Source organism: Vigna angularis, chromosome 1 (genome assembly GCF_016808095.1).
Source record: "Vigna angularis cultivar LongXiaoDou No.4 chromosome 1, ASM1680809v1, whole genome shotgun sequence".
In the NCBI taxonomy this organism is placed as follows: domain Eukaryota; kingdom Viridiplantae; phylum Streptophyta; class Magnoliopsida; order Fabales; family Fabaceae; genus Vigna; species Vigna angularis.
The window spans coordinates 35,108,057-35,121,522 of NC_068970.1; the positions used below are offsets into that span (position 1 = coordinate 35,108,057).

Here is a 13,466-nt window from a genome sequence, read left to right on the forward strand (position 1 = left end):
GATTACTTCTAGCTCTTGCTGCCTCAAGGAATTGGTTTCTACATCAACTTGATGTAGATAATGTTTTCTTGCATGGTGACCTAAATGAGGATGTTTACATGGATCCTCCTCCTGGTTAGAACACTACCACTAAAGGACAGGTTTGCAAATTGATTAAATCCCTCTATGGTCTAAAACAGGCCAGTAGACAATGGTTTGGTAAACTGTCTACTTTTCTTATTTCTGCTGGTTATGTGCAATCTAGTTCTGACCATTCTCTTTTTATCAAGAAAGCTTCAATAGACTTCACAACATTACTTGTATATGTAGATGACATTGTTTTAACAGGGAACTCTATGGATGAGATTAGTCACATAAAGACTCTTCTGCATCATTAGTTTTAGATAAAAGACTTGGGAGAACTCAAATACTTTCTAGGATTTGAGGTTGCTAGGTCTAAGAAAGGCATACACCTTTGGCAAAGAAAGTATGCTCTGGATATCCTTGAGGAAACTGGAATGATGGGAAGCAAACCATGCTCTACGCCGTTTCTAAGCAATATTAGTTCCCTATACAAGGCTGAGAACTATCTGGATAATCCTAGTGCCTATCATAGATTGATAGGGAAGCTCTTCTACCTTACTAATACTAGACCTGATTTATGTTTTACTATCAATCTTTTAAGCCAATTTATGCAGAAACCTACTAACTATCATTATCAGCCTTTGTAGCACATCCTTAGATGTGTGTAATCTAGCCCCTTAGGAGGGCTTTTCTTTGTTGCCAATTCTGATGTCCAGATCAAAGGCTTCAGTGGTTCAGATTGGGCCACCTGCTCTAACACGAGGAGATCCACCACTGGGTACTGCATATTTTTAGGCTCCTCTCTTGTATCATGGAAATCGAAGAAGCAAAGCATTGTCTCCAGGTCCTCTACAAAAGTAGAGTATCGTGCCCTAGCTGCCACTGTTTGTGAAATATAGTGGCTTCACTATCTACTTCAGGATCTTCAGGTTCAACCTACTGCAACTGCTGTCCTCTATTGTGACAACAACTTCGCCAGGCACATCACTCACAACCAGAGTTTCCATGAGCGAACCAAGCACATCGAGCTGGATTGCCATGTGGTGAGGGAGAAGATTCAAGCTAAGCTTTTGCGTCTTCTTCCCAAGAACAACTCGCTGATGTTTTCACCAAGTTTCTTCACCGCACACGTTTTAGATCCATCATTCCCATGCTCGGATTGGTGAACATTCACCATCCAGCTTGAGGGGCTATTAAAGTTTCTGTTTTCTAGGTATTTTTGTATTTTAGGTTCTGGTTTGTTTTTCTGTTAGGGACATTTATGAATCCCGCTCTCTTTTCCTTCCTCACCAGAACCCTATATATACATAGGGTTCTTCTTTCTTCTCTTGTAACAAGAATATTAAATACATTTATAGAAATGAAAAGTTTGAGTTTGTTTCTTACCTTCCCTGGAGCATCTTTCTCGATCTGCTTCTCTTCCAACTTCCAGTAGCCATGGACGCTCACCGTAAGAGAGCTTCATGCTCTTCCTCTCCAAGCTTCCAGAAGACGTTTTCATTCTTTCTCTCTCTTTGCTAACACAGACTGTCTCGAGGTAGTAATTTTATCAAGAGATACTTTATCTCCTTTAGGTTTTGTGGACTGGGCTTCAACTTTAAGGCTTTTAGGCCTTATTTTAATAATACTAAAAATTTAATTGAATAATTTTTAAAAATGAAAACTTGATTTAACCATGTAAGTTAAGTTTTTAATATGTGTGATGTATCATACTAACATTTATTATTTTTATTTAATATGTTAAGAAGTCAATTTTAATATAAATATTAATATAATTTTTATACCAATAATAAATTTAGTTCAATTTTGAGAAAGATAATACTAATTTATTTAAAAAAGAATTTAAATTAAATTTAATAATAAAAACATATATTATGATTTAATTATATAAAAAATATATTAAGACTAAATTAATACAAAACATTAATATTATTACATGACAATAATATTACCATATAACATTATCACTATTATGTGACATTGTATTTGTCATATGAAAAAAAATTAAAAACTAACATATGGCATGTTTTTAATATTATTTGTATTATACTAAATACTTAATTGAATAATTTTTAAAAATGAAAACTTGATTTAACCAAAAGTGTAAGTTAAATTTGTAAAACTTAAAACTTGATTTAACTAAAAGTGTAAGTGGGGATTTAAAACTTTTGAACCAAAAATTGAGAGAACGATGTACAAAGGAAAAGAATGATTAACTCCCTAGGTAACAATAATAACTACTAAAAGTTAAAAAAAAATGAAAATACATTATTTATCTTTTATTTATGTTCTAACATGTACTTTGGCCGAAATAGAAACACGATTGGTTAGTATCCATGGAATCTCATCATTATAGAAAGATCATTCCAAAATTAATTATAAACTCTCTTCGACAATTTACTCTGAAAATAAGTTTCATTATACGAAATTTACAATGGTAATGATGCTAGTGTTTGTCTACAGTTCTTTCCATAAAAGATTTAATTCATTTCAAGATGATATCTTCTGAAATTTTTATTTTTATTTTGGAAAGATATAATGAAATTTGAATAATAAAGAATAATGTCTTCGTTTCTTGTTTCTTTGAGTGTTGCGTTATTCCATATACAATGGAGGGTTTTAAGCATAAAGTCAAATATATGTTATTCCATATACAAGGAAGAATCCTGAGGCTGTCAAAAATTTGACATTGAATTATATCTTCAAATTGTTAAATACTAAAATAACAGCACCAGTGGTCTAGTGGTAGAATAGTACCCTGCCACGGTACAGACCCGGGTTCGATTCCCGGCTGGTGCATTGCCTTTAGTTTTTTTATCAATGTCATTGTATAAATACTACTTTTTGGGATGATATGCATTTTGTCAAATATTCTATACATTTCCTTATGTTTGACTTTATGTGAAAACTTTATCTATATATAAATAGTTCTAAAGGACACAATGATTATATTACCTTATTAAACATAAAAGATGTTATTACAAAAGTACATAATTAATAAATATTTTTTTTGAAAACTTATATAAAAGACAATCTTATCATCTTTCAAACACACATTACTAAAATAATTATAAAATATATAATGTTTTATGTTTGGGTGTAATTAGTTTTTTTTATGGAAATTACATTTTATTTTGTTGTGAAGTCATTAATCTATGATACAATCTTTCTGAAAATAATTCTCTTTACATTCTAAGTAAAGCACATCTCTTAGTCCTTCAAACACACAAAAACAAAAGTAACAGAAGATATATAATGCTTTAACTTTGTGCTTAATTTGTTTTTGTGGAGAACGTTAAATCTTTATATTTTCATTTTGTGAATCAGAAAATTATGCTACAATCTCTCTTTAAGAGTAATTTTATTTACCTTTTAACTTAAATGTACTTTTAATCAAAAGTAACAACTAAAAATACTTGATTTTTTTTAGTATTAGGAGGAAATTGAAAAAAGATAATCATGAATGGTTTGCGTATCCAATTTCCAATTAAGTTTTATTTAATAAAACTCTTTAAGAAGTTTCCTAAAAGAGAATAAAATGCAACTCAATAGTTATGGGTAACCCATATAAATTGTAGTATTGTTTTACTTGTTTGCTAAAAAGTTTATCAGGTTACAAAGAATGTGATATAACTTTATTGAATTCATTTCTTCTAGACTAAAACTAAATATATGTTATTTCAATTCGTATCAGAACTAGGTTTTGGTTCTTCTACCATACGATTCTCCCATACTGTCGTCCTCCCATACGATCGTCCTTCCATACGTCAGTCCTCCCATACGGTCATCCTCGCGTACGGTCCTTCTTAGACTGTCTTCTCTGGTCATCTTTCGTCTTCCCAGGACGTCCTCCCATGGTCATCCCTTTAGGTCATGCCCACTAATAATGACTTATTAAGCTCCTAATACAGATTAAAGTGTAATTGGGCCATCATTAGGTCAGCAAAAGGTAAAGACTCATTACCAACTAGTATAAATAAAGATTTCAGATATGACTTTAAGGACACGATGCACATTACATGCATTACTTGCTTAGCTAACCAATCGATTAGATTACTAACTTGAGCGTCAGAGTAATTTTGACAAGTATCCACCCGCACATTTTCAACAAGAAGGAAGGAGAACGAACAACAACTTGGAGGATGGAAAACCACTAGGGAGCCCGTCCGGTCTTCAAGACAACCTGGAGTGCTTTGAGTAATGGACTTCAACCTTATACTCGAAACATTTTGGCGCCCACTGTGGGGCCGACCAAGTATCCCCCATTATAGCCATAAGGAACCAGTGAGTGGTGCTTTAAAGGACGTCAACCATTCAACCATTATAACAAGTACTTAACTAAATTTTGCATCCGGTCATCCAGCCTCAACTGCTCGGCCATCTGACCTCACAAGTACTTAGCCAAATTTGGCATCCAACATCCGACCATCTGGCCCCAACTGCTCGGCCATCTGGCCTCACAAGTACTTAGCCAAATTTGGCATTCAGCATTCGACCATTCGACCTCAAGCTCTCGGTCATCCGGCCTAACAGGGACTTAGCCAAATTTGGCATCCGGCATCCGCCCATCCGGCCCCAATTGCTCGGCCATCTGGCCTCACAGGTACTTAGCCAAATTTGGCATTCAACATCCGGCCCCAACTTCTCGGCCATCTGGCCTCATAGGTACTTAGCCAAATTTGGCATCGAGTAGCCGGCAACCCGGCCTGTATAGCTCGGCCATCCGGCCTCACAAGGACTTACCCAAATTTGGCATCCAGCATTCGCCCATCTGGTCCTAATTGCTCGGCCATCTGGCCTCATAGGTACTTAGCCAAATTTGGCATTCAGCATCTGGTCATCCGGCCCTAACTGCTCGTCCATGTGGCCTCATAGGTGCTTAGCCAAATTTGGCATCGAGCATCCGGCCATCCGGCCTCAACAGGTCGGACATCCGGCCTCACAGGGACTTAGCCAAATTTGGCATTTTGCATCCGGTCATTCGGCCTGAAGCTCTCGGCCTTCCGGCCTCACAAGGACTTAGTCAATATTGGAATCTAGCATCCGCCCATTCCGCCTCAAGCTATCAGCCATCTAGACTCACAAGGACTTAGCCAAATTTGGCATCTAGCATCCGGCCATCCGGCCTTAACTACTCGGCCATCTGGCCTCATAGATACTTAGCCAAATTTGGCATCCAACATTCGGCCCCAACTGCTCGGTCATTCGACCTCATAGGGACTTAGTCAAATTTGGCATCCAGCATTCGGCCACTCAACCTCAAGCTATTGGCATCCAGCATCTGGCCATCTGGCCTCAACTTCTCGGCCATCCGACCTTACAGGTACTTAGCCAAATTTGGCAACTAGCATCCGGCCATTCGGCCTCAAGCTACCGGCCATTCGGTCTCACATGGACTTAGCCAAATTTGGCATCCAGCATTCGGCCATCCGGCCTCAACTACTTGGCTATTCGGCCTCATAGGTACTTAGCCAAATTGGCATCCATCATCCGGTCATCCAGCCTCAACTACTCGACCATTCGACCTCACGTACTTAGCCAGATTTGGCCTGAAGTGTTCAGCCTCCATCGTTCGGTCATACCTTGGCCTCAACCTCTCGGCCGCCCATGGCCTCACAAATACGTATTCAACCTCAACCTCTTAGCTAAATTTGACCTCTAGTGTTCAGCCACAACTGTTCGAGCATACCTTAAAGGAATCCCGGTCGACCTCACCGAAGGTTGGCGACCGTGGATCTTCATCAAAGGAATCCCGACCGACCTCACCAAAGGTCGGCGATCGTGGATCTTCACCAAAGGAATCTCGATCTGACCTCATAGAAGGTCGGCGATCGTGGATCTTCATCAAAGGAATCCCGGCAGACCTCACCGAAGGTTGGCGACCGTGGATCTTCATCAAAGGAATCCCGGTCGGCCTCACCGAAGGTCAGCGACCGTGGATCTTCACCAAAGGAATTTCAGCTAGTCTAATTGAAGGATCAGTAGCGTATCCAGCTCAGCCGACAAAGGCAAGACCCGTTTTTCAACCACCCATCGTGATCAACGAATAGAGAGGACAGAAACAAAAACCAACCAGAGAACCCGTCCCTATCAGGAAGGCATGTACAAAACCCCTTCGTAGAATAACATCATGTCCGGGCTTGGGGGCTTGTGTACCGTACGGTCCTCCCATACGGTCGTCCTCGCGTACGGTCCTCCCATGGTTGTCCTCCCAGACCGACCTCCCAGGTCATCCTCCGTCTTCCCATGGTCGTCCCCCTAGGCCATGCTCACTAGTAATGACTCATTAAGCCCCTAATGCGGATTAAGGTATGATTGGGCTGTCATTAGGCTAGCGAAAGGTAAAGGCCCATCACCAACTAGTATAAATAAAGGTCCCAGGTATGACTTTAAAGACACGATATGCACATTATATGCATTACTTGCTCAACTAACCGATCAGTTAGATTACTAACTTGAGCGTCGGAGTGCCTTTGACAGATATTCATCCGCACGATTTCGACAAGAAGGAGGGAGAACGAACAATAGCTTGGAGGATGAAAGACCACTAAAAAGTCTGTCCGGTCTTCAAGACAACTTGAAATACTTTGAGTAAAAAACTTCCACCTTATACCCGAAACAGTTCTTAACAAAATAAGAGGCACATTTTTAATTAGAACAAAACTAAAATATAATTTGTCATGAATAGATAGATTATGAGTACTGAAAATAGAGAATACTTATTTTCATTGAGCTGTGCTTACTAACGAAGAAGGGTTGGGTGGGTGCCAACCTTAAAGAATATGTCATGTTACTTGCTCCATTGGTATTAGGTATTCTTGAAAAAATATGGAATAATTATTTTATATTTACATTTATTATTTATTTTAAATAAGACTACTCACAAATAATTTTTTATATAAGCTCGATTTTTTTTCTTAAAATAAAATTCAAATAAAATTGCATAATCAAATATTAGTAAAAGTACATTTATTTCACATAAAAAGTTAATGTCAAATAAATTAAATCACATAATATAAATTTTAAAAATTAATAACCTTTTAAATAAATAATTCAATTTCACGAGTCTAATAAAAAAAAATTATAAGTACATAAAAACAAATTGTAAATAATTGTTTAATTGTTAATGTTTCTTTTACTACTAACTTTATTTGGGTCACTTGATTTCTTTTTAAATATCCAAATCAAAGTTACTAAAAATAGATAGATAATGGTAACAAATTTGTGAAGTAAATACCATACTATTTACATATGTTTTGCTAAAAAATAAGTAATTAAAATACTTTTATATATATATATATATATATATATATATATATATATATATATATATATATATATATATATATATATATATATATTAATATGCAAGTGCATATATTTTTGTTATGCCTAATCGTGCTACAATAGATATGCTAGACATGTAGAAAAAGATGCAACACACGCTTGTCATAACATATAAAGGGTCAAAAGAAACAATATAGGCCTTTTCAAGAGTTCTTATGAATTGTTTTTGCATGAAAAAGAAAAGTGTATATTATTTATTGTAAGGTCTCGAAAATTTAAACCACTGCCACCTGTCAAATCATGTCATTAATGCTCTAAAATCCTGTCCAGAATTTGTATTAAGAAACGCACCCAAATCCCACGCTCTGATCATCATTAATTGCACCGTGCCACGTCAAAACACACTCACACTCACTCTGCATGCATCTGCCAAGTGTCACGACTGGAACATTTGAAAATAGATAGTGGAGAACAAGTGGCATCAGGAGAATGGACGTTTGTCCTACGTGGGAAGGGAAAATGATTTCTCTGAAAACACTTCCCCTCATTCCATGCATTCACCTTCTCCCTCACGAAACTCTGGCTTTTCTTCTTCTCCTCCTTCTCTCTAAAACTCTTTCATCTTCTCTCTAAGATAACTCATCATCATATCCTCCGATCCCATTTCAGAAACCGTAGGACCATTCACGGCGTCGTGAGCTTTCACTGGAACCGAACGTTTTAGAGTTCTGTGACCGGTAAGTTTTCAAACTCTAAATACCTTTTTCAAACTCTAAATACCTTTTTCAAACTCTAAATACCAGTAATTGCATACACTCTCCCCACTGCTTGCGCTCGTCCACCTCTTCCTTGCTGCGATCTTCCAGCGTTCGGCGGCCTTAGTGCCGCTCGTCCTCCCATATTACACTCCTGATCTGAGTGTCCGCTCCTTCTGCACTTGTTGCAATATTTTCCCCCAGTCAACTGAGGACAAGCCCAACGATAGTGTGGTCCTCCACACTGATAACACGTCAAGCTCCTCGGCTATCCAGATTGGCCGACAGTGACCAAGGCTTGTGATCCGCCAGATGTTTGAGTTGGACGAACGTACGGGGGTCTTCTCACGTTCGCAGTATTTCTGGACAAAACCGGCCCCCTACTCACTTGCTGCTTCTTCTGTTGCTCGGCCTCAACAACGTTCTTCTCCAGTACCTTTGCTCTCTCAACCATAGCAGGGAAGGATCTAATACACAGACTGGAAATCAGTACTTTCAAGTCACTTCTCAGTCCGTTCTCGAACTTTCTGCATTGTCATTCTTCACTCGTAGCCATGGTGTTAAAACGGACCAGGTGCTTGAATTTGTTGGTGTACTCCGAGACGGACATACCACCTTGTACCAATTGAAGGAACTCCACCTCCTTAGCAAACCGCACACTGTCCGGGAAAAGTGTATATTATTTATTGTAAGGTCTCGAAAATTTAAACCACTGCCACCTGTCAAATCATGTCATTAATGCTCTAAAATCCTGTCCAGAATTTGTATTAAGAAACGCACCCAAATCCCACGCTCTGATCATCATTAATTGCACCGTGCCACGTCAAAACACACTCACACTCACTCTGCATGCATCTGCCAAGTGTCACGACTGGAACATTTGAAAATAGATAGTGGAGAACAAGTGGCATCAGGAGAATGGACGTTCGTCCTGCGTGGGAAGGGAAAATGATTTCTCTGAAAACACTTCCCCTCATTCCCTGCATTCACCTTCTCCCTCACGAAACTCTGGCTTTTCTTCTTCTCCTCCTTCTCTCTAAAACTCCTTCATCTTCTCTCTAAGATAACTCATCATCATATCCTCCGATCCCATTTCAGAAACCGTAGGACCATTCACGGCGTCGTGAGCTTTCACTGGAACCGAACGTTTTAGAGTTCTGTGACCGGTAAGTTTTCAAACTCTAAATACCCTTTTCTGAGTTGCACGCGAACCCTGATACAGCTGCATGTTAGAGTATAAGCTAAGTTCTTCTACGTTTCTTGTGGTTAGATTTAGTGAAACACTTGAGAAGCACGTTGAGGGTAGGAAACTGTATTTGGGCAAGTTAAAAAGCATTCGCTTAGGGCGTTCACTGCTGAACCAGGTAAGGGAAGCTTATTAAGTTTAATTCATGTGTATGTGTTGTGTCGTATGAATTGTATGAAATTATAAAGTATGAAATGTGTGTTTTTGGATTTTGATGTATGATCTGGATGATGTGATGATATATGAAAATTAGGAGATGTGCTATGATATGAGTAGTTAAATGTATGAAAGTTTATACTGAAAAATGAGTTACTGTAATTGAGACTGAAAATATGAAATACTATGAAAATGAACGTTCGTTATCGAACGGTCTTTGACCGTTCGGTATTTTGTACTTTACTTGAAAACAGAATTCTTTCATTTGGAAAGAATACTGTGTTAGGACGAACGCCCTCTTCTATTAGTCTTACGTTTGAGCGTTCGGCCAAACGGAGATACTCTGAGTATTAAGCGAGAAAGTGAGAAGCTTAGATAAATACCATCTTATATACTTAGTCATTCTTAAATACTTCCCTTCACTATGAATATCTTATACAATTTTCCCTTTCTATTAATACTTTGCCTCAGCGATGGGTCTCGACCCAGAGCGTACGTCCTAGTAGCGCTCGGTCTTATACCGAACGCTCGTCCTAAAAGTGTAAATGATAAGTAGCGCTCGGCTCTATACCGAACGTCCGTTCTTTCCGTAATTAACAAATAGCGTTCGTCCATAAAATTAAATAGCGTTCGTCCAAACAGTAAATTTATATCCGCTACCGCGCTCGATCATTGACTGGCGGTTAATACCTTTTATAAATTCGTATCTGTTTCAATATCTAAAAGTCTTATGATGTCTTTATTCATTTGAATTCAATCTAAAGTCCTTGAATTTAAATTATTTTAAGTATCAGTTGAATCACTCTAGAGTCAGTCCATATAATTGATTCAAGTGGTCACAACGTACGTCCTTGGAAGACGTTCGTTTTCCTTCTATCAGAAACGAGTGTCTCTCGGTATCATATTAACGTTCGTCCTCATTATGAAGGGGGCTGAACGCTCGTCTTTTTATGAAAGTGGAACTAAGAATGAAAATGTGATTTAAAGGGAATTATAAAATGTGCGAATCATGTATGAGATGAAACTATGATTATGGAATTTTAACGAGCGTTCCAAGGAGGGACGTCTCTATGATTTGAATATGAGAAGTTGTGTAGTATGACCATGGTAAATTTACTGATGGCAGTTCATCCTGATATTCCGTGAGTGCTCGTCCTCAATTAGAGGGGAGTAGGTCATGTGTGGGAATGGCAGGAGGTCCTAGTCCTACTGAGTACTTTGGACTGATAGGGCTAACCTCGGGTGGCAGCTGTTGAATGTGTACAGTTATCACATCACCCGGGTGCACGAACGCCTGTAGGTACATGGATTCATACAGTCCGGACGGTCTGTCTTATGAGAGTTTGAACTGATTATATGTGTTGTGATATTTTTATGAATGTTGAAATGTTATGCGTATGAATTACTTGTGAATTAAATTCAATAAGCTTACCCTTTGTTGTTTTCCTTGTGTTGTCGTTCGTCCATGAACGTTCGTCTTGTCTATGCAATGATCATCCGTGTGGATGTGAGCAGACGGAGAGGCGTTGCTTGAAGAAGCGCTGGAAGAAGAAAATTTGGAGGACGCCAATCTGGTTGAAGTAGAGGTTAAAGCCGAGCCCTAGAGCGCTCGTTAAATTGTAGTTTTTATCCTTGCTGTTAGCTTTTGGACGTTCGGTTAAAGTTTGTAAAACCGTTCGTCTTTAAATTTTGAAATACTGCTGTATGGTATTTTTACCTCTGTTTCGTAGAACGTTCGGTTTTGGAATTTTTGTGTTTAGTGTAAGACTGCATGTTTTAACTATTAATTGTAATTAATTCTAATCTATGGTAATTACTATATTTTGGGATGTTACATTTATGCTTAATTAAATTTTAAGTATATCATAAATTTTTAATATTTGAATTGATCACTTATTAAACAAATATTTTAGCCAAAATTTACAATATTTTTTATTTTTATCTAAATATTTTTTAGGTTTAATTGCTTGCATTGTCCACAGTTTGGCTGCAACGTGTCAAGTTAGTCCATCTTTTTAAAAAAGTTTCAATTACGTCCAAACTTGATTTAAAAGTGTCAATTTTGTCCAAACGTATGTAAAATTTGCTTCAATCAAGTCCCTTCCGTTAAATCCACATAAACGGAGAGAGAAAAAAAAATTAACGTCCGTTTATGTGGATTTAACGGAAGGGACTTGATTGAAGCAAATTTTACATACGTTTGGACAAAATTGACACTTTTAAACCAAGTTTGGACGTAATTGAAACTTTTTTAAAAAGATGAACTGACTTGACACGTTGCAGCCAAACTGTGGAAAATGCAAGCAATTAAACCTATTTTTTATTTTTATCTACCACACAGTTAACATGCTCGTTCTCTCTTCAAAAAGAATTTATTGAAGAATTAAAAAATTAAAGAAAGAATAAACAAGTTGGAGAGGAGAAAATATTTTAAAAACTCAATAAAACAAAAATTAAATAAAAATTCAATTAAAACTAAATAAATTTACTATATATTTAAAACTTAGTTAATCCTTATACAATTACCATTATTAGTTTTTGGAAGCACATAGGCTTCTTTATTAAAAAAGAAGAATGCTTAAATTTAAATTGTTTTATAAAATATGTTTAAATTTAAAAAAAATTAAAAAATATAATTTAAGTTGTACAGGAACAAAAACAAGGCCGAAGAAAACTAAATATACGGTAGACATCCGCATCAGTAAATTATTGTTTATTGGTAAAAAAACTGGAAGTCACATGTGCAACTCAGCCGGCAACGTCTTCACTTTTGTTTTCTTTAAATAATAACTATTTAATACTGGGAGAAGAGTGTTAAAAAAAATCAAGTTATTAGAAATTTTTTTAAAACTAACTATTTAGAACTTGTTAATTCTCTTATTATCCCTTTTAGTATTTTTTCTAATCCTAAGGCTATATTGTTATTTTTATTTTTTTTAGTTTTAGTCAACATACATGTGTATCCATCAAAAGAGAGAATATCCATATATGGAGATACACAGTTATCTTGTTGAATATCGATGGCGAAGAGTGAGTTAAAGGTGATTGGAAAATGGTCGAGTCCTTATGCTATGCGAGTGAAGATTGCCCTGAACATCAAAGCCCTTGAACATGAGCACTTTGAAGAAACGTTGAACCCCAAAAGCGACCTTCTTCTTCAATCCAACCCTGTCTATGGCAAAGTCCCAGTTCTCCTCCACCATGGCAGACCCATCTCTGAATCTTTGGTCATAGTTCAATACATAGATGAAACATGGTCCACTGATCCTCCTATCCTCTCCTCCGATCCTCACGATAGAGCTCTTGCTCGCTTCTGGGCTGCTTACGTAGATGATAAAGTAAAGCTCTTTCTTTCCCCTTCTGTTTCCATGTTTGTAACTAATTGTTCAGCAAGTATAATTTTCTTTCAAATTGTTAAAAGATGAAATTAGTTTGATTTGATTTTACTATTTTGTGGATATGCTGCAGTGGTTTCCATCCATGAAAAGCATTATGACGGTTGAAGGAGAGGAGGAAAGGAAGCCATACTTTGAGGTGTTGGAAGAAGTACTTGAAAGGATGGAGGGTGCTTTCTGGAAATGCAGCAAAGGAAAGCCATTTTTTGCAGGAGACAGGATTGGATTCCTTGACATTGCTTTTGGGTGCTTCCTGGGATGGCTCAGTGTGATAGAACATAGATATGAAAGGAAACTGCTGGTTGAAGCAAAGGCTCCTGCTTTGGTGAAATGGGCTGAGAGATTTGCTGCTGACCCTGCTGTCAAGGGGCTTATACCTGAGACTGATAAGCTTGTTGAGATTTCCAAGTCTCTTCAGATCAAATGGAGAGCTGCAATTGGCAAGAACTAGGATTGGCAAGAACTAGGATTGGGTAGTGGGAGATGTTTGTGCTGATGATGCATTTCGCTTGTATGATGAATTGTGTGGAAAAATAAAACTCATTTACTTTGGGTTCTGTTGCA

The 13,466-nt window shown here is 37.4% G+C and overlaps 1 protein-coding gene and 1 non-coding gene across 2 annotated transcripts; both read left to right on the forward strand.

Moving 5' to 3' along the window:
• The first annotated feature begins 2,791 nt into the window (after positions 1-2,791).
• On the forward strand, positions 2,792-2,862 carry TRNAG-GCC (transfer RNA glycine (anticodon GCC)). Its single transcript has one exon. It is a non-coding gene; the product is annotated as a tRNA-Gly (tRNA).
• Positions 2,863-12,449: 9,587 nt separating this feature from the next.
• Positions 12,450-13,466, forward strand: LOC108321434 (glutathione S-transferase U17). Its single transcript, XM_017553180.2, has 2 exons — positions 12,450-12,845; positions 12,976-13,466. Exons 1-2 carry the CDS (start codon positions 12,528-12,530, stop codon positions 13,351-13,353), a joined length of 696 nt encoding a protein of 231 aa, XP_017408669.1. The 5' UTR covers positions 12,450-12,527; the 3' UTR covers positions 13,354-13,466.